This window comes from Trichomycterus rosablanca, chromosome 13, assembly GCF_030014385.1.
Source record: "Trichomycterus rosablanca isolate fTriRos1 chromosome 13, fTriRos1.hap1, whole genome shotgun sequence".
Classification (NCBI taxonomy): Eukaryota; Metazoa; Chordata; class Actinopteri; order Siluriformes; family Trichomycteridae; genus Trichomycterus; species Trichomycterus rosablanca.
In genome coordinates this window covers 36,870,525-36,895,962 of record NC_086000.1, presented here as the reverse complement: position 1 = coordinate 36,895,962, position 25,438 = coordinate 36,870,525, and the positions used below count along the sequence as shown (strand labels likewise).

At 43.6% G+C, this 25,438-nt stretch overlaps 2 protein-coding genes across 2 annotated transcripts in view; one reads left to right on the top strand and one right to left on the bottom strand.

The window, feature by feature from the left end:
• lck (LCK proto-oncogene, Src family tyrosine kinase) overlaps nucleotides 1-1,047 on the top strand; it is a 50,597-nt gene extending 49,550 nt beyond the window's left edge. Inside the window, exon 13 of the mRNA XM_063006769.1 lies at nucleotides 541-1,047. Within this exon, the coding sequence (XP_062862839.1) occupies nucleotides 541-746 (206 nt within the window). The 3' untranslated portion in view covers nucleotides 747-1,047. The remainder of the gene's footprint in view (nucleotides 1-540) is intronic.
• Nucleotides 1,048-5,729: 4,682 nt separating this feature from the next.
• tmem54a (transmembrane protein 54a) lies at nucleotides 5,730-17,275 on the bottom strand. The gene is made up of 6 exons (XM_063007964.1): nucleotides 17,213-17,275; nucleotides 13,590-13,786; nucleotides 10,763-10,822; nucleotides 9,917-10,108; nucleotides 8,078-8,221; nucleotides 5,730-6,100 (listed from the first exon to the last, which is right to left on the bottom strand). The coding sequence occupies exons 1-6, from the start codon at nucleotides 17,214-17,216 to the stop codon at nucleotides 5,969-5,971; spliced, it is 729 nt and encodes a 242-aa protein (XP_062864034.1). The 5' UTR covers nucleotides 17,217-17,275; the 3' UTR covers nucleotides 5,730-5,968.
• Nucleotides 17,276-25,438: the final 8,163 nt, after the last annotated feature.

Sequence of the window (25,438 nt, the reverse complement as noted above, 5' to 3'; positions counted from 1 at the left end):
AATAATGTATTTGTGCTTATCTTTTATTTATTAAATAATAAATGCCGTTTTATTCTGAGGTAGGTACAAACTATGCAAAACAACGCTGCATGTTTCCCTTTTTGTGAAATAAATCCCACATTAAATAAATAAATGAATAAAACAAATAAAGAAAATATCCTCACATAAATAAATTTGACTGGAAAATTCAGAACCTGGCAACCCTGTAGTGACGTCAACCAGGCGAGGTTAATAGCGCCAGCGCCCTCTGCTGTTTAGTGTGAATATTGATTAATTATACGTGTAAACCCGATTTGAATCATTACACATGTGAATCGATTCTTAACTGTCTTGTGCTGCATCGTTACATCCCTACTCATTTATCTTTAAGTACATCTATACATTCATTCAATCCCATCAATCCATTTATTATTTAAAGCTATTCTACCATCCTTCAATCAATCGAATCACATATTATCGTTCATTAATCCATCCATCTCTTTAATCTGCACCTCATGCATCCATTCCCACCAGTGACCAAACCGTTTCTCTTTTCACCAGGAATGACCAATCCCGAGGTGATCCAGAACCTGGAGAGGGGCTACCGCATGCCGTGTCCGGACAACTGTCCCGAGGATCTGTACTCCGTCATGAACAAGTGCTGGAACGAGGTCCCGGAGAACCGGCCCACATTCGAGTACCTGCGCAGCATCCTGGAGGACTTCAACACGGCCACCGAGCGCCAGTACCAGGAGCAGCCCTGCTGAGGAGCTTCCACACCCCCGAGGAACTTTCAGAACTGAATGATGCTGAATGATTGCTTAAAGCTGCAGACTGAGCTGTGTATAAAGCGGAGGAGGCTGGACGGCTCACGTCCAGTCTACAGATGATGTGAACTGCTGGGGAAACAAAAGATGTTTTTTATTGTAATCAATTCTTTTACTGTACGTTTATCTGAGAGGTGGTATTATTAGTACTCCAGCTGTTACTCTGATTGGGTGTTTTTGATTGTTTCTGTTTTATTTCTTTTTACTTTTGTAATATTTCACAATAAAAAGCTTAACTTAGTGTGTTCTTAAGCTGCATTTTAACTTTAACCTCGGCAAAACAAAATATAAAGAAATTAATTTTATCTGGTAATGACATGGGTGGCACGATGGCACAATGGGTAGTGCTGTTCTCATTTTCAGCATTTAGCAGACGCTTTTATCCAAAGTGACTTACAGTACTGTGACGGTGTATTGTCTAAGCAATTGAGGGTTAAGGGCCTTGCTCAAGGCCCCAACAGTGTCAACCAGGCAGTAATAGGGCTTGAACCAGTGACCTTTCGATTACTAGTCCAGTACTTTACCCACTAGGCTACAACTGCCCTCTACTTTTGTCTGCTGTCTGCCTCCCACAAGACCAAAGACAGTCAGCTCGACTGAAACTACTAAAAGTGTGTGTGTGTGTGTGTGTCCTGTAATGGTTTGGCAACTTGTTTTGGGTGTTTTCTGCCTTTGACCCAATGAATCAGACCCACTGTGACCCTGACCAGAATAAAGTGTTGGTAACCATTCACAATAGACTGTTTTAACGTCATATTATATACACCGATCAGCCATAACATTAAAACCACCTCCTTGTTTCTACACTCACTGTCCATTTTATCAGCTCCACTTACCATATAGAAGCACTTTGTAGTTCTACAATTACTGACTGTAGTCCATGTGTTTCTCTACATACCTTTTTAACCTGCTTTTACCCTGTTCTTCAATGGTCAGGACCCCCACAGAGCAGGTATTATTTAGGTGGCGGATCATTCTCAGCACTGCAGTGACACTGACATGGTGGTGGTGTGTTAGTGTGTGTTGTGCTGGTATGAGTGGAGTTTTTAAACACCATGTCCACTCACTGTCCACTCTATTAGACTCTCCTACCTAGTCGGTCCACCTTGTAGATATAAAGTCAGAGACGATCGCTCATCTATTGCTGCTGTTTGAGTCGGTCGTCTTCTAGACCTTCATCAGTGGTCACAGGATGCTGCCCACGGGGCGCTGTTGGCTGGATATTTTTTGGTTGGTGGACGATTCTGTCAAGCAGTGACAGTGAGGTGTTTAAAAACTCCATCAGCACTGCTGTTTGATCCACTCAGCTGATAAAATGGACAGTGAGTGTAGAAATAAGGAGGTGGTTTTAATGTTACGACTGATCGGTGTATGTATGTTTGTCTGTTTAAAAAATTAAAATCATTAATCACGGGTAAAAGAAGAAACACTGCAATACATGAACTGCACTTTTTGGGATGGATTTATTTCCCCCCCAATACAAAAACAACCTCATATAATAAAAAGTGTAAAAACATTAAAACCAGAACAGAAAATAAACATCAAATCATGACAAAGTTGTACTGCAAAAACACACACAGCTTTTAACACACACACACACAGTTTTTAACACACACAGTTTTTAACACACACACACAGTTTTTAACACACACACACACACACACACACATTCACTTTGGGACAGTCAGTATAAATGTGATGACAAACTAACAGTGCATATGATGATGATATGGCAATTCAATCTGACCGCATTATACACTTTATAAACACTCAAGTACACAAGTATTTGGACACCTGACCATGAGTGACCTCTGTGTGATCAATATACGTAGCTAGAACAGCAGCCACTCTCCCAGGAAGGCTTCTCGCAACATGTCTGTGTGTGGGAATTTGTGCCAATTCAGTAGTACAAAAGATGACTGCATTTGTACGGATGGGCACTGATTGATCAGTTGATGTTCCGGTTCATCCCAGAGCTGTTGAGTGGAGCTGAGGTCAGGACTCTAGCTTTTCTTAACGTTATGCTGAAACAAGAAGGGCGGCACGGTGGTTCAGTGGGTAGCAGTGTCACCTCACAGCAAGAAGGAGCAAGAAGGTCCTGGGTTCGATCCCCAGGTGGGACAGTCCGGGTCCTTTCTGTGTGGAGTTTCCTCCAGGTGCTCCGGTTTCCTCCCACAGTCCAAAAACATGCAGCCAGGCTTATTGGAGACACCGAATTGTCCTATAGGTACCAAAATTGAAGACATATAATTCCTTTATCTAATTAATTCATTACACCTGTTAGCAATTCTTGTTGTGTGTCCCAATACTTTTGTTCTATATAGTGTATCAGACTTGCAGTACCATCATATTTACTGTTCAGCCCTAAATACATCATTACGCTGCAGTGAACACAGTAGAGCGAGCTCGGTAACGACACACATTTCTATAATCAGACGATATATACACATCATCGCATCGGGCAGTCCCAGTCGTGTGTCCATAAACAAATATAAATATATATTTCTAAATAAAAAGACTGTCATCAAAAATAACACCATAGAAAGTACGCTGACTGCACACTATCTGGTCAAAAGTATGTAGACACCTGACCAAGAGCCTTTTGTTGTCTGTGAGAATTTGTGCCCATTTATTTAACCATTTATCTGGACCTTGCTCTGTGCACAGGGGAACAATCATGCTGGAACATGGAACCATGCTGGAACGAGCCTTCCCCAAACTGTTGACAAAGCTGAAAGCATAAAAGCAATTTTCTAAAGTTGATTTTACACCCGATTGAAATGTGTGAGACTTCTTTTCCTCTGCCTTTTGTCCCGTTCGGTTACGGGGTCGGCTCTCGGCGGATCACGATCCGCGCATCGATTTGGCACAATTTTTACGCTGGATGCCCTTCCTGACACGACTCTCCCTATTTTATCCGGGCTTGGGACCGGCACTACAGTGCACTGGTTTTTTGTGCATCTAGCGGCTCGGTATCTATAGGACAATTCAGTGTTTCCAATTAGCCTGGTGGCATGTTTTTGGACTGTGGGAGGAAACCGGAGCACCCGGAGGAAACCAACGCGGACACGGGGAGAACATGCACACTCCGCACAGAAAGGACCCGGACCGCCCCACCTGGGGATGGAACCCAGGACCTTCTTGCTGTGAGGCGACAGTGCTACCCACCGAGCCACCGTGCCGCCCCGATTGAAATGTGTGAGACTAAAATTTCATAATTGGACCTAATAATTAAAAGGTGTGTCTACATACTTTTGGGAATATGTTGTATAGATGGGCAATTGGCAGTTGGCACATTATAAATTTAGGGATCAAACATCTTTGTTAAAAATGAATGATGAGTAAAATATCTAATCACATAATAAAGCATCAGTTCGAGTGACGGCAGTGCAACCGGCCTGGTTCGGCGTTTCTCAACAGACACAAGCACCACAGGGTCTCGACTACACGCTAATCAAGTGTTCTCATCGATGGCGATCTACCAGTCGATGGCCCAGTGCACGCCGGTCGCGCGTCATTCAATCAGGTCGACGTGATCAACATAAAATGTGGCCACTGTTTCTTTAATTTGCGCCTCAGCCCACCTAAAGCACCACTAATCTAGAACGTTCTCATTCATCAGTAGCCAGTTTGCACCACTTTCGCATTTTTCCTTGTGTAACCTGCACTGTTTGTGATGATGAGGGCGCGACCGAGCACAAAGCAACCAAAAACGCTTCGATTCAGGGGAGAACGCTGCAGAGACGCTGCTTCATTCATACGTGGAAGAAGCTGAGGGAGAAATCTGAACCCTCAATCTGACATTCATATGAATTCACATTCAAGCGCCTCTGCTGGACAGTTTTGGAACTTGCTGGCTGAGGGAAAATATCCAAGCATGAGAAAATGTGCCGCATATTTGAGAGCATTTTTGGATCGACCTGCTCGTGTGAATCAGCCTTTATCACATGAAAATAATGAAGTATAAATATCGTCCCACACTTACTGATGGACACTTGGAAGCTGCTTGAGAATCAGTATCACCAGCTCCTGTCCAGATACATAAACCTGACCGACACCATTCAGTGTAAATCATCGCTTGTCCTGTAAAGCTGAATATTAAATGCGCTTCGGTTCCTGTATTGATAAAGCTTCAAAGCTTGTTTGAAACATGATGAGGCCAACCTTAAAAAGTACATCGTGATGACCCGTCGACTGAAATAGTAGATCTCAGGCCACAAAAGTTTACGGTTTGGACTCTCACCTAAAAAGTGGGAGGGAAGGCTGGATGAAGAACTCAACCATCACTGCTGCTGCAATAGTGACTTGTCCGGTTGAGGCACCAATAAAAGCAGTGAAAAACTCGGTTCCCGAGTTACTGGTCGGTGTAAAGATGCTGGTGGTGGTTTTACATGTGTGGAACTAAGGGGTTGGCACTTTGTAAATTGGTTATATCCAAATTGGGACAAAATTGAACACGTTTCCCATAATTTAAAATTGCTTATTATGTTTTGCAGGGGCGGTAAGGTGGCTAAGTGGGTACCACTGTTGCCTCACAGCAAGAGGGTCCTGGGTTCGATCCTCAGTCGGGGCGGTCCGGGTCCTTTCTGTGTGGAGTTTGCATGTTCTCCCCGTGTCTGTGTGGGTTTCGTCCGGGAGCTCCAGTTTCCTCCCACAGTCCAGAAACATGCAGTCAGGTTAATTGGAGACACTGAATTGCCTTATAGGTGAATGTGTGTGTTTGTGTTAATCTGCCCTGCAATGGACTGGCGCCCCATCCAGGGTGTTACTGTGGGCCTTGCACGCATTGAAAAGCTGGGATAGGCTCCAGCACCCCTCACTGGATACGCGGTTAAGAAAGTGAGTGAATGTGTGGGTGCTTTCCACGGACCCGAATTCATTACACTGACCTAATTTTTATTTCTTTCTTTCGGCTGCTCCCGTATTCAGGGGTCGCCACAGCGGATCAGATTTCTATCTGGGCTTGGGACCTGCGCTGAGAGCGCACCGACACGTGCACCTACCAGTTGCTGGGCTGTTTTGGCCAATCGTGTCTGTGCAAAATCCCGACCGGCCGATAGCACCGCTGAGATTCGAGTTAATTAGTGTGACTGAAACATGATGAGTGATGCCATGAACCCTGAATCTGAATCCTACAGGATCGTGTGTGGTGGGACTGGATCTCAGAGCCAGGCGCTGGTCTCCTCGGTGGGCGAGGCCGAGTTCAGGAGGTCGTGCTGCTCCGTGGGCTCCTCCTCATCGTGGTAGTAGACGGGCGACGGCGGGATGGAGGTCGGCTCCGTCCGGATGCGCACCTGAGATTCAAACCAAATTAAACACAACCGGGATTCAAGACATGTAAACTACGTGGACCAAAGTATGTGGACACCTCTCTGAGGTTTCAGCCACACACATTGCTTAATGATTTGAAATAATTAACATGATTCCAACCTGAGAGGCAGTTTAGGGAAGGCCCTGTCCTGCTTCTTAATGACTGTTCCCCTGCACAGAAAGTGAATCTGTGAGCATGATTTGACGAGTTCTGTGTGGAGGAAATTTAGTGGCCTGCAGAGCCCTGACCTCAACATCTTAACCCTTTCCGGTCCATGACCTTTTTACCCAGCTCTTGTAGTCTGGTCCAAGCTAATTTTGATGGTTTACGTAAGGAGTTGTTTGGTCTTATATTTTGATAAATGAATGCCGTCAGTATGGTGATTGAGGCTGATAAAATTGTTATTGTATCCAAATAAGCTAAAGACAATTTTACAGTTTACAATTTTTTATTGACCTTTTGAAACAATTACCAATTTGTAATACAGGTTTTGCACTTTATGCTCCCTAGCAAATTGAAGCCGTTTTTGCCCGTTAGCCTCACTGACGAGTGGTTTTCTTAAGGCTACACAGCTGTTTAGTCCCAATCCCTTGAGTTCCCTTTGCATTGTGCATGTGGAAATGCTCTTACTGTCACTATTAAACATCTCCCTGAGTTCTACTGGAGTTTTTCTACCATTTGATTTCACCAAACGTTTAAGTGATCGCCGATCACCATCATTCAAGATTTTTTTCCGACCACATTCCTTCCTGGAAGTCCCTTTGCTCAAGAAGGCTCATGTACAGGCCTGTCTGAAGTTTGCCAATGAACACCTAAATGATTCAGAGAAAGCTTGGGAGAACGTGATATGGTCAGATGAGACCAAAATTGAGCTCTTTGGCATCAACTCCACTCGCCGTGTTTGGAGGCAGAGAAATGCCCGGTGGGGATGGTGTTCTTGGGGTCATATCCAGCATTTCTCTGCTCCCAGCTCCCTTGAGATCATTGACAAGCTCCTCCCGTGTAATTCTGGACTGACCTCACCTTTCTCAGAATCATTCTTACCCCACCAGGTGAGATCTTGCATGGAGCTCCAGAGTGAGGGTGATTGATTGTGATCTCGTATTTCTTCCATTTTCGAATGATCGCACCAACAGTGGTCTCTTTCTCACCAAGCTACTTGCTGATGGTCTTGTAGCCCATTCCAGCCTTGTGCAGGTCTACAATCTTGTCCCTGACGTCCTTTGATAGCTCTTTGGTCTTGCCCATGGTGGTCGAGAGATTTGAACGGAAGAAACTGATTCTGTGACAGGAGTGTTTTATACAGGGACAGGACTAATTTGTGTGCCTCATGTACACATAACCGGTCTGTGGGGGTCAGAATTCTTGCTGGTTGGTAGGGGATCAAATACTTATTTCCCTTAATGAAATACAAATTAATTTACAGCTTTCTTCCTCACTACTTTTCTCAACCTCTTCCCTTATTTCATCTGGATCCATCGCATCGGTTATAGCAAATAATATACTGTAGAATGAAGTATAATAAAAAAAACACAAAAAATACCTTTATCTTCCTGCAGAACACAGTGTGTACACTCACTCACATGTATCAGTTACGCTCCAATTTTATTTTAGTTATTCACTTAAAAAAAAAGGTATAAGAAAACACGACAAAATGATGCAGTACAGGTGAAAGACTAAGGAGTCCGGAAACATGACAGTAGATGGCACACAAGCCACGTAAATGACATGACACTCGACGTTGGACCTGCTACAACGAAATATGTCGAGTGGGGCTCGACATTGGACCGGAAAGGGTTAAAAAGCATTTGAGATGAATTTGAGATGAATGTTGATTGCAAATCAGAGGCCAATAGTCACATTACAGGTGGAAACAGGGGGCTATATATTAATGCACAAAGACTTTTTAAGGTCAGGTGTCCACATAATTTTGGTCCGTGACGCAGTTTTATTTTCTTACCCGGTTGACATTGATGCGTCGTCTCTTCCTGCAGGGATGCGACAGTCGCAGGAAAGACACGCTGGCCGCAAAACAGCGAGCTGAGAACACCACCTCCACCACCGACATGAGCACCAGCAGCACCCACAGGATCACAGTCGTTCCCTACAGACAGACACGTCACGCCGTTTATTCCAGCCCAGAATCACCAATCACAATCTGTGCAATGTGGCACAAAGCATCACTTGACGTTGTATTTCAATGGCCTACCCAATGGTCACATGATCTGAATCTAACAGAGCACCTTTGTGCGTTGAACTGGAATGAATGTGCAGCTGACGAATCTGCAGCGATTACACGACGCAATTAAGTCAACATGGACCAGAATCCAGCAGAAAAGCAGGCTGGCCCACCGGTGCTGAGATTTCAAGCTCGCAACTTTGAATCTTAGCTGCGCTATCGGCCGGCCTGTCCAAGGGGGACAGACATTTGGCTGTGTCCAGGGGAGGGCGGGTCGATGGAATTGCAACCTCTGCTGGGATAACGGACCTTATGCTCGATGCTTGACTCTCCGTGCACAATACGGATCTTCAAATGAACCCACATAGTGCAGGTGAAAAAAAGTGGTCCGTATTGCATATGTGTCGGAGGGGGCGTGTGCTGATCATTCAGTTATTCATTCGACTGCTTCAACCTGGTCTGGAACGCAGAGGGTCCGGCACTAAAGGACACTTGTGCATGTTGGCCTGTCACAATCTGAATTCAGGTTCCACGACCTTCTACTTATCACTAAGGTGGCTCGGTGGGTAGCGCTGTCGCCTCACAGTAAGAAGGTCCTGGGTTCGATCCCCATGTGGGGCGGTTCGGGTCCTTTCTGTGCGGAGTTTGCATGTTCTCCCCGTGTCTGCGTGGGTTTCCTCCCACAGTCCAAAAACATGCAGTCAGGTTAATTGGAGACACTGAATTGCCCTATAGGTGAATGTGTATGTGTGTGTGTGTGTGTGTGTGTGTGTCTGCCCTGCAATGGACTGGCGTCCCATCCAGGGTGTTACTGTGTGCCTTGCGCCCATTGAAAAGCTGACAGGCTCCCCCCCCCCCCCCCCGCAACCTTAATTGGATAAGCGGATAAGCAAATGAATGAATGCTTTGTCACTCAAGGGCTTTGAACTAACAGCCTATGATCAGTGATTTTCTTGACCCTGGTCAAGGTCATGATGGGTCCAGCTCTACTTGCACAAAGAAATACACCCCAGATCCACCAGCTTGCGGCTTGCATTACATTCAGCACACGCCTTCGTCCAAAGCGACTTACAACTGAGGCTGTACACATTGCAAGCTGGCAGATGTGGGGCTTGAACCAGTGACCTTCCGATAACCAGTCCTGTACCTTAACCACTGAGCTACTTCTGCCTGGGTTTGAATCTCGCCCGAGGGTGGGAAGGGCGTAAAGATTCATCAGAACTGCTGCAATTACGACCTCTGGTGGCAGATCGATAGCGCTGCACAGAGACGGTACATAATGGAGGTCGGTGCGTGACTCTCCGTGCGCGATACGGATCTCTGTATTAACCTGCCTGGGGCGTGTGTTAGTCACGACCCTCCTCAGTCAGGAGTAGAGGTGAAATATGATTGGGGAACTGGATATGACTAGATTGAAAAGAAGTACCCTCACTATCTTCATAGTTTACCTATTTAAGTATATTGGTAGAACATGCAAAACTCCTCATCCCCCACCAAGGCCCCCAGGATAAAATGCCAATTTATTTGTGCACCTCAATCCATCTTCTGCAGACAAAGAAGAACATGCTAAACTTTTTTTACCGCCAGTGAACAGAGCTGTACCATCACGCCAGTACTCACATAGATGCGCGTGGGGTCGAACGGACACTCGTAGGTGATGCTGTAGGTGTTGAGGGTGTCGTTCAGGTTGCACAGGGTCAGGAGGCTGGAGCCTTTTTTGGTAATCGCCGTCACTATAGAGGTGGTGATGCTAACGGCGGAGGCTGCACCGAGAAGGCAGGTCAGGATGCTCACCACCAATAACAAGCACATCTGTATACATGAAAAAAAAAAAGATCAAAACAATCAATTCTGGGCTTAAATCCCCACACTGCTGGTAAATATGCTCACCGGACACTTTATTAGGAACATCTAGACACCCGTTTGTTCATTTGACACTGTTGTATTTCAATGGCCTTCCCAGTCACATGATCTGAATCTGACACAGCACCTCTGGGGTGTGGTAGAACTGAGGATTCACAGCATGAATGCTCTCAAGCTCGAATCCCAGCTGCGCTATTGACCGGCCTGTCGCCTACACGGACATTTGGCTGTGTCCCAGAGGGTGGGCCGAAGGAATCCCTCATTACTGCTGCACTTACGACCTCTGCTTACATCTCCGTGCGCGATACAGATCTTCAAATGAACCCACATAGTGCAGGTGAAAAGAAGAGGTCTGTACTGCATGCGTGTCGGAGGGGGCGTGTATTAAGTACGGCCCTCATTAACCGGGTTCGGGGTCTGAAGCAGTAGATGAGAGATAGAATTGGATAATTGGATATGACTAAATTGGAAGACAGGGCAAAAAACCTCCATGCCACAGAATTGAGGCCGATCCTAAAGCAAAGAGGCAAATAGGGTCCCGCCCAGTACCAGTGTGGTGTTCCTAATAAAGTGGCCAGTCCTGCGTGTGTGATGGTTACCTACCATGGGCTGATTTTTCATGTTTTTCGACAGGACGATGGCTGATATTCCAGCAAGTACCGCCTGCAGGGTTCAAAAAGGTGCAAGAGATGAAAGGAAAGCAGAATGGATTAATACCTATCATCACATGGAGATCAAGGGTTAATCTTATGTGTTTGGGTGTATATATATACAGTGTATCACAAAAGTGAGTACACCCCTCACATTTCTGCAGATATTTAAGTATATCTTTTCATGGGACAACACTGACAAAATGACACTTTGACACAATGAAAAGTAGTCTGTGTGCAGCTTATATAACAGTGTAAATTTATTCTTCCCTCAAAATAACTCAATATACAGCCATTAATGTCTAAACCACCGGCAACAAAAGTGAGTACACCCCTAAGAGACTACACCCCTAAATGTCCAAATTGAGCACTGCTTGTCATTTTCCCTCCAAAATGTCATGTGATTTGTTAGTGTTACTAGGTCTCATATGTGCATAGGGAGCAGGTGTGTTCAATTTAGTAGTACAGCTCTCACACTCTCTCATACTGGTCACTGAAAGTTCCAACATGGCACCTCATGGCAAAGAACTCTCTGAGGATCTTAAAAGACGAATTGTTGCGCTACATGAAGATGGCCAAGGCTACAAGAAGATTGCCAACACCCTGAAACTGAGCTGCAGCACAGTGGCCAAGATCATCCAGCGTTTTAAAAGAGCAGGGTCCACTCAGAACAGACCTCGCGTTGGTCGTCCAAAGAAGCTGAGTGCACGTGCTCAGCGTCACATCCAACTGCTGTCTTTGAAAGATAGGCGCAGGAGTGCTGTCAGCATTGCTGCAGAGATTGAAAAGGTGGGGGGTCAGCCTGTCAGTGCTCAGACCATACGCCGCACACTACATCAAATTGGTCTGCATGGCTGTCACCCCAGAAGGAAGCCTCTTCTGAAGTCTCTACACAAGAAAGCCCGCAAACAGTTTGCTGAAGACATGTCAACAAAGGACATGGATTACTGGAACCATGTCCTATGGTCTGATGAGACCAAGATTAATTTGTTTGGTTCAGATGGTCTCAAGCATGTGTGGCGGCAATCAGGTGAGGAGTACAAAGATAAGTGTGTCATGCCTACAGTCAAGCATGGTGGTGGGAATGCCATGGTCTGGGGCTGCATGAGTGCAGCAGGTGTTGGGGAGTTACATTTCATTGAGGGACACATGAACTCCAATATGTACTGTGAAATACTGAAGCAGAGCATGATCCCCTCCCTCCGGAAACTGGGTCGCAGGGCAGTGTTCCAGCATGATAATGACCCCAAACACACCTCTAAGATGACCACTGCTTTATTGAAGAGGCTGAGGGTAAAGGTGATGGACTGGCCAAGCATGTCTCCAGACCTAAACCCAATAGAACATCTTTGGGGCATCCTCAAGCGGAAGGTGGAGGAGCGCAAAGTCTCGAATATCCGCCAGCTCCGTGATGTCGTCATGGAGGAGTGGAAAAGCATTCCAGTGGCAACCTGTGAAGCTCTGGTAAACTCCATGCCCAGGAGAGTTAAGGCAGTTCTGGGAAATAATGGTGGCCACACAAAATATTGACACTTCAGGAACTTTCACTAAGGGGTGTACTCACTTTTGTTGCCGGTGGTTTAGACATTAATGGCTGTATATTGAGTTATTTTGAGGGAAGAATAAATTTACACTGTTATATAAGCTGCACACAGACTACTTTTCATTGTGTCAAAGTGTCATTTTGTCAGTGTTGTCCCATGAAAAGATATACTTAAATATCTGCAGAAATGTGAGGGGTGTACTCACTTTTGTGATACACTGTATATATATATACAGAATACACACTGATCAGCCATAACATTAAAACCACCTCCTTGTTTCTACACTCACTGTCCATTTTATCAGCTCCACTTACCATATAGAAGCACTTTGTAGTTCTACAATTACTGACTGTAGTCCATCTGTTTCTCTACTTGCTTTGTTACCCCCGTTCACCCTGATCTTCAGTGGTCAGGACCCCCACAGGACCACCACAGAGCAGGTATTATTTAGGTGGTGGATCATTCTCAGCACTGCAGTGACACTGACATGGTGGTGGTGTGTTAGTGTGTGTTGTGCTGGTGTGAGTGGATCAGACACAGCAGCGCTGCTGGAGTTTTTAAACACCTCACCGTCACTGCTGGACTGAGAATCGTCCACCAACCAAAAATATCCAGCCAATAAACAGCGCCCCGTGGGCAGCGTCCTGTGACCACTGATGAAGGTCTAAAAGACGAGCGACTCAAACAGCAGCGATATATGAGCGATCGTCTCTGACTTTACATCTACAAGGTGGACCGACTAGGTAGGAGCGTCTAATAGAGTGGACAGTGAGTGGACACTAACACACCACCACCATGTCAGTGTCACTGCATCCAGCACCTAAATAATACCTGCTCTGTGGTGGTCCTGTGGGAGTCCTGAACCCTGAAGAACAGGGTAAAAGCAGATTAAAAAAGCATGTAGAGAAACAGATGGACTACAGTCAGTAATTGTAGAACTAAGTGCTTCTATATGGTAAGTTGAGCTGAACAAGGAGGTGGTTTTAATGTTATGGCTGATCAGTGTATGCATGCTGGTCGAGGTGTGGAGGAACACAAAGTGCATAGTACGTTAAACTTCAGACAGGTTAAAGCTCTTAGTGCAAATGCAACTGGGGAAATGGATATGACTAACTTGAGAAAATTAGGGGAATGTGGCAAAAAAACAAACCAGAACATGAATAAATAAACATGCAGGGTGTGTGTGTGAGTGTTGGACAGATTTATACTCGGTCACGGCCACAGCCGGTTTCGTACCATGAGCCCCGATACGAGGCCGATGATGTTGGAGATGGCGTACTCGATGGTGGCGGCCTGGGTGCTGACCTTGACGTCTCGCAGCACCGAGCCGTGCACCAGCCCCCCCAGCAGGAAGTTCACATGGCCCACCAGCACCAGGGCTAAACCCATCTTCATCAGCACCTTGGCATCGTCCAGGCTTCGACAACACACCCCTACAGGACAGAGGAAAGGTCTGTTAGGAACGTTTGTGTAAATACACAATACTTGATCCAAACTGCATGTGTTCCACCTTGAAATATAGCAGCCAGCCCCGCCCCGCCCCGCCCATGGTTCATAATGTGCACATTGTATATTGTATATTTGTATATTTCCAAAGCAAGACTGATATTTGCCTAGCGATGGCTGATATGCAAATCAACAACGGCTGTTTACACCAACATGTAACTAATTCACCGGTTCATTTTACCCTGGTTGATGAGACCCTGGACAGGGTGCCAATTAACTGCAGGGCAACAAACTCTCATACATCCACTCACTCACTTACATTTAAGGGTAATTTAAAGCAGCCAATTTACCTTCTGCACATTTTTTGGCATGCGGAAGGATAGAAAACCCAGCTGCTATAGTGGTGAGCCAATAAAGATCGTAGAGTGAAAGTTGATCCTCTGATTTAAGCAATATTTGAAGTCGATGCATCGTTTTTAAAACTATGTTAATAAATGATCCTTTTTAATTTCTACATCGAGTTTCCATTCATATAAGCGTTCATATGATTCCCTCAGCACTACTCGCCGTGTGCAGGACCTCAGTCGTATCTGGTCCAGTCACTGGTCGGCGGCATTACACGCCGTCTTAAAAAACACCGCCTGCAGCCGTCAGAGGACGATTGTAGAGCTTTCAAAGAAAAGATCAAAGTTTCCCCAAGACCCAAACCATCCAAAGTTTGGTGATACTTAAAACTGGCACAAAGCCTAAAGCTGGTTTGTTCACTGTGCAGAGCTTTGATGGTACCACAGCAGCACCAGCGCCATGTTGCACGTCTATATTGTTTCATTACGCTTCTAAATCGTGGAGATCAAAGCGCAAAAAGCTTCTCATGTGAATGCGCCGGAGCACTCACCACCGTGTTTACATGGTTTAGAATGTGAAGTGTTGAGTGAATGTGGAGGTTAGAATCTGGGCTCATTCTGTCGTTACTGTACGCTGGACTTAATGAGACGTGGCTACATCTAACTATTTTATTTCTGCTATAAGTTGAAGCACGTTGCTGTGTGTACAGAACACCATAAACACGAGCTGCACTCTGTTTAATATGGAGCGCTTGAGAATGTGATCATATGAACATAAACCCTGTTTACGTTTAGTTCTGTGTTATATTATTGTACTGTACAGTTTAAATAAAATAAAAGAAGCTTAAACGAGATTCTGAATTACATTTTTTGGAGGAAAATTAATCGTTTAGATTAATTGACTAATCGATAAAACAGTCTGTAGAATAATCGATAGAAAATTAGTCATTAGTGGCAGCCCTACACTGCTCTATATACAGTATATCCTAGATGTAATATGAATAAGTTAACGTATGGACGTATGGTCTTGTGATTATATGGCGTTCTGTCCGTGTGTTCCTGCCCATTGTTTGGAGATGGTGCTGGACCTTCCGCAAACCAGCCGTGGATAAACAGGTAGAGAGGAACTAAATGTTGTCTTTTAAACACTATTTTAAAAGCAACAAGCGTCAACATGCATGCAGCCCATTCTAATGTGTCCTCTTCTGTTTGCCTTTGTTGTGTGCGTGTGTGTGTGTGTGTGTGTGTCATGTGAGACAACAAAAGTTGAAGAGCAGGTTCTCGAACATCAGCACACAAGCAGGAACTACGAGACAATGAGAGAACACATGAACGTGAGACTATAAGGAAGTGATAATGCTTCATTCATGTGTTCATCCGGTGAAGTAATGACACCATCAGCGCTCTGGCATCATAATGTAACCGTTACTTTGTTATGTTCTGTTGTGTAACAGTAATATGAGCAGGAAAATGTTCATTAATAGGATTTAAATATGTAAATATTTCCGGTCGTAATAAATTCTGTTCCTTAATAATAGAGACAGTGGGTAGAGCTTTGGGCTATCAATCGAAAGGTTGAGGGTTCAAATCTCTGCCATGCAGCCACTGTTGGGCCCTTGAGCAAGGCTCTTAACCCTCTAGGAGCACCGTACAAATGAGCTGGGATACTCGAAAAAACAATTTCATTGTACTGTACACCCGTATCCACTTACCATATAGAAGCACTTTGTAGTTCTACAATTACTGACTGTAGTCTATCTGTTTCTCTACATGCTATTCTTCAATGGTCAGGACCACCACTGCAGTGACACTGACATAGTGGTGGTGTGTTAGTGTGTGTTGTGCTGGTATGAGTGGATCAGACACAGCAGCGCTGCTGGAGTTTTTAAAACACCTCACTAAACACCTGCTGGACTGAGAATCGTCCACCAACCAAAAACATCCAGCCGACAGCGCCCCGTGGGCAGCGTCCTGAGACCACTGATGAAGGTCTAGAAGATGACCGACTCAAACAGCAGCAATAGATGAGCGATCGTCTCTGACTTTACATCTACAAGGTGGACCGACTAGGTAGGAGTGTCTGATAGAGTGGACAGTGAGTGGACACGGTGTTTAAAAACTCCAGCAGCGCTGCTGTGTCTGATCCACTCATACCAGCACAACACACACTAACACACCACCACCATGTCAGTGTCACTGCAGTGCTGAGAATCATCCACCACCTAAATAATACCTGCTCTGTGGGGGTCCTGACCATTGAAGAACAGCATGTAGAGAAACAGATGGACTACAGTCAGTAATTGTAGAACTACAAAGTGCTTCTATATGGTAAGTGGAGCTGATAAAATGGACAGTGAGTGTAGAAACAAGGAGGTGGTTTTAATGTTATGGCTGATCAGTGTACATTATAAATATACAGTATAAATTTGGCATTTTGACACCAAACACAGACTTTAGCCTCCAAGAAAAACAACAAATCGTCCAAAACTAAAGAATCTCATTTTATAAACCATTTTAATTGTTATTTTGGTTAAATCTCATTATAAAAGCAGCATAATCCTAAACTAAGCAAAACAACCATTGTTATTAAATGTAGTCCTGCAAATTACAGTGCACTTTTTGCTAAATTGAACCTATTTGAATAAAACGATTTTAAATAAGTGTTTTGACTTTAAAAAAATACTAAAAATACTAAAAATTAAAACATGAGATTTAACCAGACGTATATGGTGGTGAGCTGCCTTCAAGATCCTCGTAGAACTGTATAAAAGGTTTAACATGCTGACTGAATCTTATTGATTAAAATTGTTATACACTTAATCACGTTTACTCTCCATAATGTTATTAAGCGCCTTTATAACAATAAAGGCTAATTCAAAGAGCACTAACGACATCCAGCCATACTTTTGTACGTCAAAATTTCACTTTGTCCTTTTTCAGACTTGAAAACGGTCAAAATGTTTAGCACTTGAACGAAGCGCGGTTCTTGTGTCTGTAGCTACCACACCCAAACCAAGCGCATATACCAACTATTCTCGTTTAAACTCGCTTAAACAGAACTTTACTTACCCATATTTATCTAATTCCGATTGATAGTTATTCTAAGTCATGTTTTATCCCGAAAACGTTCATATTTGGGCAGTTATGCCACTACAATGCCTCATTTCTTCCCGTTTTTAGTTCACCTGCATCAGCTCCGCCCAGTACCTGAGTACTGCTGAACCACTGCAGGACTTCCATAGCCGCTTCAGATTGGAACGTTCCATTAACTAAAGAGGGGAGTCGTGGTCTTACAAATAAACAAATATCCGCTATTTTACACTAATATGTGTTAAATTTATTACAGTATACTTTGGTAATATGATATAATTTAAAGGTGAAACGAAAATAAAATACTGAGAGCCTAAATGAATTGAAGTTCCTGTGACGAGCGATTTAGCTCCCCCCTATAATTCAATATCGACTGAGCTTCAGGTGTAAACAATACAGCACTCTCACTATACGGAGATACAATACTACAGTATACATGGTACATAAAACAATGTATATTCATTCATCTTTAGGTTTAGCTTCATCCTGGTCAGGGTCAAGATCCTTCCACACACTGGCATGTTTTGGGAGATAATAGGAAACTAAGAACATCAGGCAAATACCTGAGGCAAGGATCAAACCCACATTCCTAGGACCCATTTTAAAATGTGCACCACTGTGTACTCCAGTTATATCCAGTTTTGTTAAATATGGCCAAATAAATATGCATAATGTTGCATCTCCTTTTGGAAATCAACAAAATATGTTGTTTTCTTTAATATTCAAAGAGTTATGTAAAGCCTGAATATTAACTCACACTTGGTTCTCACAATGTACCCTACACCCTAGGGCAAGGGTATTACACTCAGTTCCTAATGAAACACAGTCCCAGTTTTCCCACTTCTAGCACACAAGATGCACCCCAACACCCTACTAATTAACATATAGTTGAACCAGGTGTGTTAAATTAGTTAACATGCTAAAGCAAGTGTTGTGGCTCTGCAGGGCTGGAGTCTTGACACTGCTGATTCACTTCAATGTGTCTAGGGAATAGGAAGTAGGGTGCTATCAAGCACACCTTAGGTTTGAAAAAGACCCACCTACTCTAAACGATAATCACCTGGTGGGGCTTTATTGCAATCCGTTCTGCCCAAATACGATTACAAACTTACTTAGATAAGTCATTAGGGTCGCCGCAAATACTGACTGTGCCCTTTGTTCTGGGCAACAATTAGCTGGCGTTGCAGCAATGGGGACGTTAGCATTTTGTGCTTATTTGGTATTATCTGCTTTAGCAGTGTGTGGAAATGCAAATGCTGACTGGCTTTTCCCAAATCCTATAGTTCATGAGGTTTGGCCTGATGTTTGGATGCCACATGGTGGCTGGTTTCAGGCTCCTAGTTTTGGTGAACCATGGCCAAGTTTCCCAATGCCCCTTCAGAACCTTGATATGGGATCTGGCTTTACTATTAAACTTATGAACTGTGAGTGGTTAAAGACTTTTGTAACAATTATTTCTTTTAACTAGGATACTTTTAATTTTCAGTACCAATTATGACTTGGATTTTTCTTCATTTATCTATTTAGCAACCTGGACTGGTCCCACTGTGAGCAACGTTTACCCAAAAGGAGCACTGGTTTACCTGCAGGTATCTGCTTCACTTCCATCTGACCAAGAGCTCTATATCCTGTCCTGCTATGCTACACCATCTCCTGATCCAACTGATGAATCCAGACTCGCTCTCATCCAAAACAAAGGGTGAATGCACCACCATTTCTTTTTGGAACTATTTATGCATCTATTTGTGCATCTGTTGTAACCTGTATTTCTGTAACGCTTGGCAGATGTGTAGCCTCCAAGCAGTCGGTGATCAAGTTCATCTCCAGAAAGAGGGAGTCCATAAATCTGCTCATGAATACCTCCACTCTGAAGTTCTCACAGGTGGGTAGTTAACTAGGCACCAGTGCTTTAGGATGGTCTACCAACAGATAAAGTCATTGTTTATATCCCCCACTTTCATCTAATTGTATTATTAAGGTTTAGCCTTGCCAAATTTGGTACTGGACCCTTAAAAAAAGCACTTTCTTGTTGATCATCCTCAATAACGTTGCATATTTTAGCCAGTCTGTGAGCCTTGAGCATCCTTGATGCATGATGTCATTATTAGATTTTATTCTTACTTCTGATCTTCAAATGTCTCTTGTTCAGATTAATCTGCACTGCAACGTGGTCGCTACCCAACCTGCACTGACTCCAGACACCAAATCCTGCAACTATGACCAAAGCAAAGCCAGGTAAACCTTCAGGGTAAAAAAATCAGACCCTTGTTATATTGGTGGTGCATTTTAAATGTATACATTTAAGATTTGCGTCTCCTTGGGTGGCTCTTTCCTTGTTTTCAGATGGGTTGAGTTGGGTGGCCATCCTGGTGTGTGTGACTGCTGCTCAACCAAGTGCAGAGGTCCTCCGTACCTTGGTGGTCCATATAGCGGTCAGTATACATGGCTGTTTTTTAAAAGATGCATTTATTTACAAGTTAAGGTTCAAGTTTAGTCCAAAACTTTAAGGAATAACCTTCTGCTCTTTCAGAAACTAAAGCAGTCATCAGCACTGGTCCACTGTCCATTAAAGAGCATGACCATGAGGTGCACCAGCCTTCAGTGTTCACCCATTCATCGTTTACTTCATCCATTGCTTCCTCTCCGATCAAAACCTCGTCTGGAGTGGACAGGATTGTGGCTGCTGCATCATCTAGACCTCAAATTCCAATTCCCCCCTGGTTCAATCATCCAGTAGTGCTAGGAAATCCTTATTCCATGTGGTTCCCAGGCCATGGCATGGTTCAGCCTCATCCAATTTTGGAAGTTCCTAAATTCCTTCCAAAACAAAGGGGCAAAATTATTGGTTTCCCAAGTCCAGTTGGTTTTCCTTTTGAAAATGTGTTCTCCAGGTTTCATTCAGAAGCTCCTTTACATGCGGTTCCAGGTCTGAACGTTCCAAACCCTCAAACGCCAGAGTTTGCTGGTGTACATGATTATGTTGCAGATGAACCAGCGTTTACTGATTTAGAGCAAATACCTGAGGAGGAACTGAGAGGTGACGTGTTCATGAACTACAAATGGGAGGGCAAACCCTGGCAGGGCATGGATGCAGGTGGTTTTGTTCCTCCTCTGGCAAAAACCGACGTGTCTGAAAACTCTCCATCCGAGAACAAGAGAGAAGTGGTGGAAGAGGTGGATGAAAAGATTACAGGAAGCGACTTTGATGGAATAGAGTTCCTGAAGCGCTCCAGGCTGACTTATAGCCAGGGTTTAGATGGATCCAGCGCGCTTAGTTATGAGGAGGAAGAGAAGAATCCAAGCTTGGGTGACCAAGAGGTCAAAAGAACCAGCGTGCAGTTGGCACAACGAGAAGGTGTTGGTGAGGGAGAGCCGAAAAAACTGGAAGATGAGGTGGTGCAGTCGCTGGTGGACATGTTGAGGTGAGGAACTCTTTGTTGATGTATGTAGATGACGCATCAAGATGCGATTTTGTTTGTACTATATATCTGCAGTGATGGTATGAGCCAGGTGAAGTCATATTTGCTGGATAATAATCTAGAATTGTATAGGATTTGGTGAGCACTTGAATGTAGCATACCGATGTGATTGGCTCCGTTGGTGTGAAGCTGTTTAGTGACTCAACCCACTTCATCAGTTGCCCTGAGAATTTATTTGGCTATGACCAGGGTAATAAATCAGACCTTTGTTATATTGGTGGTGCAGTTTTACTTTATACCTTCTAATATTTGTAATTGCTTATCATATTAAATAATTATAGTTAACTAGATGATCACCAGCATGGCGCAGCAACAATGACCTGGATTTGCTCACTTTTGGTCACTGCCTAAAGAGTTTAGCATGTTCTGCTCATGTCTGTGGCTTTATCTGGGTACTGTGGTTCTCTTCTGAGTGGCCTGGCTGCCCCAAAATAGCCCTGAGCATGAATTAGTGGGTCATTTGTATTGTCCAGTGATAGACTGCTGCCCTGTCCAGTGTGTTTCAGTCTTATATCTCTGTGACACTGTGCCCACCATGTCCTGGACAAGGTTAATGCATTTTAATGAAAATGATTGAATCTAGGACAATACTGAAGTATTGATGTGCTTTGGGAAAGTCTGCTTTTTCTACTGCTGCTGACCTCTCCTGGGTTCTCCGGCCACTTCTTTTCCCCAGCACCAGATGGGTTCATATGGAGATCCGTATCGTGCATGGAAAGTTGCACCCTGATCTCCATTATCCCCAGTCTCTGCAGCACTGTCGATCAGCCAGCAGAGGTCATAAATGCAGCAGACATGCTCTACATCTAGACATCTAATTTAGACCATTTTAGCAGTGGTCATGCTTTTCCAAGTCATGCCAAATTTATTTATATAGCGCTTTTTAAAATAGACATCGTCTTAAAGCAACTTTACAGAATACAGGACCTACAGACCAAAAACCCCTGTTGAGCACCCGAGGGCGACAGTGGCAGGAAAAACTCCCTTAAAATTACAGGAAGAAACCTTAAGAGGAACCAGACTCACCCCCGTCCTCTTTGGGTGGCCTGGAGGATACTTTGAATAAATAGGATTTACACATCACACACACACAATTAAATTGAACTAAAAGTTATAACTAGCAAAAAAATAATGTAAGTTCTTCATTATTCAGTCCAGTCTGTGATGAAGTCCGTTGTAAGTTTTGGACATTTTTGGTGCAAACATGCCAGGTTTCCGTCACTTCTAGCAGGAGCAGCATTGTTGGCACTGCAGTCTCGACCTGCAGTCTTTAACCTCGAGAGGGTGAACAGGTTTCTGTCAGAACCACCTCGGGGTAAAACGACAGACGGTGTAGTTACAATGTGAAATCGTTAAGAGTAAAATGTCAGTTTAACAGAGAATAACCCCTAATTATTACAGCATAACTAAAAGGGAGAGCGAGCAGGTAACAAGGTTAAAAGGTGCAGGGTTGCAATTTTTCATACAAACCAGAGATGAGCCTCATCTGCTTCCGCTTCATTAATAACCCTTTAATACTCTGCTCAACCATTTGGTTGATCTTACTTTAAGTCTAAATACTTGGGTAAAAATAAGCTGTATTTAAATAATCTTGTTTGGGCCGGATCTACTGCTTGGTTGACGTGTTAAACTCAAAATTATTGGTAGATTTTAAGAAATCAGCTTTTCTAACCTTTGTCAACTTGAAACTAGCAGCTGAAAAATCATCCATGAATCATCTGAACTGTTTGGTAGAGGTTCATTACAAAATACGGTGTGCACTAGTAAAAGAATATTAAATGTTTGTTGTCGGTATCGTCCCAAGAATGATGGCGGATTAGGGCCACTAAAAAAAATATTTTTAAGTTTTGATTTTGAGAATAGAGTCAGTACAGAGAAGCACTGGTCTCAGTACTTGGATCGGCCTCCAGTGCGCGTTACTGTGGTTATCCAGTAACCCACGATTACTTTTGGGTCAGTGTTTGTATTGTACGCTTCCATCAACCTGACATGACGACTAAACCCATCAATGCAACCATTTACAGTGATTCCATACGGCTTTAGTTCATAAGGCATTGGGGCCTCGGTTGATGCACTGGCGACGGCACTACTCGTGGACTAGTAGGATAAACTAAAGCCGTATGGCATCGCTATAAAGCCTACGATGGCTGCACGTTCTTCTAAATAAACACAGTTTATTGCAAAGCTGTTTCAGCGTCCTTACGCTAATAACAAACTGGTGCTGATGTGCTGGAGATCGAGTATTTCTTTATTTGTGAAACTGATATGAAAGTATAACTTTACCAAATCATGAACATCCCTCATTGACACAAGGATGTTGCTATGGCCATAATATTTCCACTTTATTCTCGAAATCGGGACTTAAAAATCTATTTAATAATTTAATATTTTTACAGTGGCCCTAATACGCCATGGTACAAGAAACTAAAATGTAGGTTTTTTTTTGGTTGCTCTATAATGTTGAAGCTCCTGCATTATCATTAATTACGACTCTGCTAACATACGGATCGAATCACGGTCTCGTCTTCGTGCCTAACTTTTCTCTCCTTTCTGTCTGCAGGGGTTTGAATAAGATGGTGACCGGACATGAACAGCAGTACAACTGACTGACCTGAGCAAAAATAAAGTGGTGTTGCAAACAAAACCTTTTTGAGGGTGGAGTTATTTTACATTAAGGTCACACTGGTATAGATTCTTTCTGTTCAGGGGTTTGAGCTGAATAACGGGCGAGCCCAAGAACCTGCCTGTTGAAGGGCAGTTGTAGTCAGTTGTTGTAGCCAAGTGGTTGAGGTAATGGACTAGCTGGTTCAAGCCCCACAACTGCCAGGTTGCCACTGTTGGGCCCTTGAGTAAGGCCCTTAACCCTCAATTGCTCAGACAGTATACTGTCACAATGTCGCTTAGGACAAAAGCGTCTGCTAAATGCCAAAAATGTAAAATTGTACAATGTAGAAAAGTGATGGAGTTTGTTTTTGAAATTCATTAAGTTCAAAAGTTCAAAAGATCCTCGTATTTGGCTAAATTTTAAAACGTTTAAAATTACATTCAGGACCATGTTGCAATGGACAAATAAAAACAGGGAAACAATGACTTAAAAATAACACAAGCATGTGTATAAAGTGGTGTAAAAATAAATAGGACCATGTTGCAAATTAATAATAATATGTTTTATTGTAAAACTGCTTAATTGAAAAGCCTTAAAGTTTATATAATTTTTCCCCAAATACGTAAACACATTTTCAGAACCAGTGGCTCAATTTCTCAAAACACTAAACACAAACTGGAGAGAGAACTACTTTATCAATTCTCTTGTGAATTAAAACACAGCAACTCCAAAATATGTCAGTGTTTCAAATATATGGGGCCCTTGAACAAGGCCCTGTACAATGGCTGTGATAAATGGTGGCACAGTGGGTGCCTTTCTGTGTGGAGTTTGCATGTTCTCCCCGTGTCCGCATGGGTTTCCTCCGGGAGCTCCTGTTTCCTACCACAGTCCTACCACAGGGGGAGCAGTATTGAAAGGTGCTCTTGGTATAGAAATAGTAGGGTTGTCAGGAAAGGCATCCAGCTCAAACAGATCTGCCGTTTAATGGTTTGGATTGTGTGCATAAAACTTGGGAAACTGTAAAGTTAGTAGAGTAACATGGATTCAAAACACTTCCTGTCTCTATCTGAGGAGGTGTGTGTGTTATTTTTTAAATATATAAGTACTTCGCTGCTAAAGAAGTCATTGTTTTATTATTTTTTAATCCCCCACTTCCACATAAAGCACTGTGAATGACCTCTGTGCAAGTGTGCAATACAAATAAAGCTGAACTTGAACTGTTGCATGTGCCTATTCTCAGGAACCCAAGTGTAACATTTCTCAACCTTTCTTTTCTCTTAGACCCCCTTTGTGCATAAGAAAATTTCTGGGACCCCCTTGACACTGGTTATGACACTATTCTTATGCTTTTTGCAAGGATGAAAAAAAGGTGTTGCCTTCTTTCTTGTGGGAAATGAGATGAATCTCTGATGAATGTAAATATCTTGGTATTTTTTTTATTTTGGTTGATGTGGTGGGTTTACTTTTGATGAACTGGTGGTAGGAGCGTCCTCACGTTGGTCTACATCTACAACTGAATCTGTTGACCTTGCACCTCTGAAAGACCAAACGTGGTCAATAGGTACTTTAAAATAAACTGATATAACAACACGAGAGCTCTCCTGTAAGCCTATTTATGTGTGACTTTTACTCTTCTTAATGAAATGCAATGGAACCCCCCTCTAGGCTCCCTGGTTGAGAACCTCTGCCCTTGTGCAGTATATTCCCACTTTCTAAAACCTTCAGCTCATAGATAAGAGTGGGTGAGTTTGTTCTCTCTGGCACCCGAACCAGGGTTTATTCATCCTTTGCGCACTGAAAAAGCGCGACCCTGATACAGTTAAAGAAAAAGTGAATGAATGTGGTTTCATCATCATGCAAGGAGTTCAATAATGACTAGAAAAGAACGGATTCGATAAACTGGCAACCCAAAGCAAGTCAAATGAACTGATCTGGCATCCCCGTTTATTTCCATGCGTAATTTCCACCGGGTGTCGCTGTTAAAAGTTTAGCTGGGTATTTGGGACTCTCATACCGTTTGGTCACGGGTGTAACCTACACCACCACCCCTCCCTAGTGTGATCCCAGATCTGTTATAAAGTGCCAGTGCGTTCCCCCCGACCGCTCTCTTCCCCCCCGGCC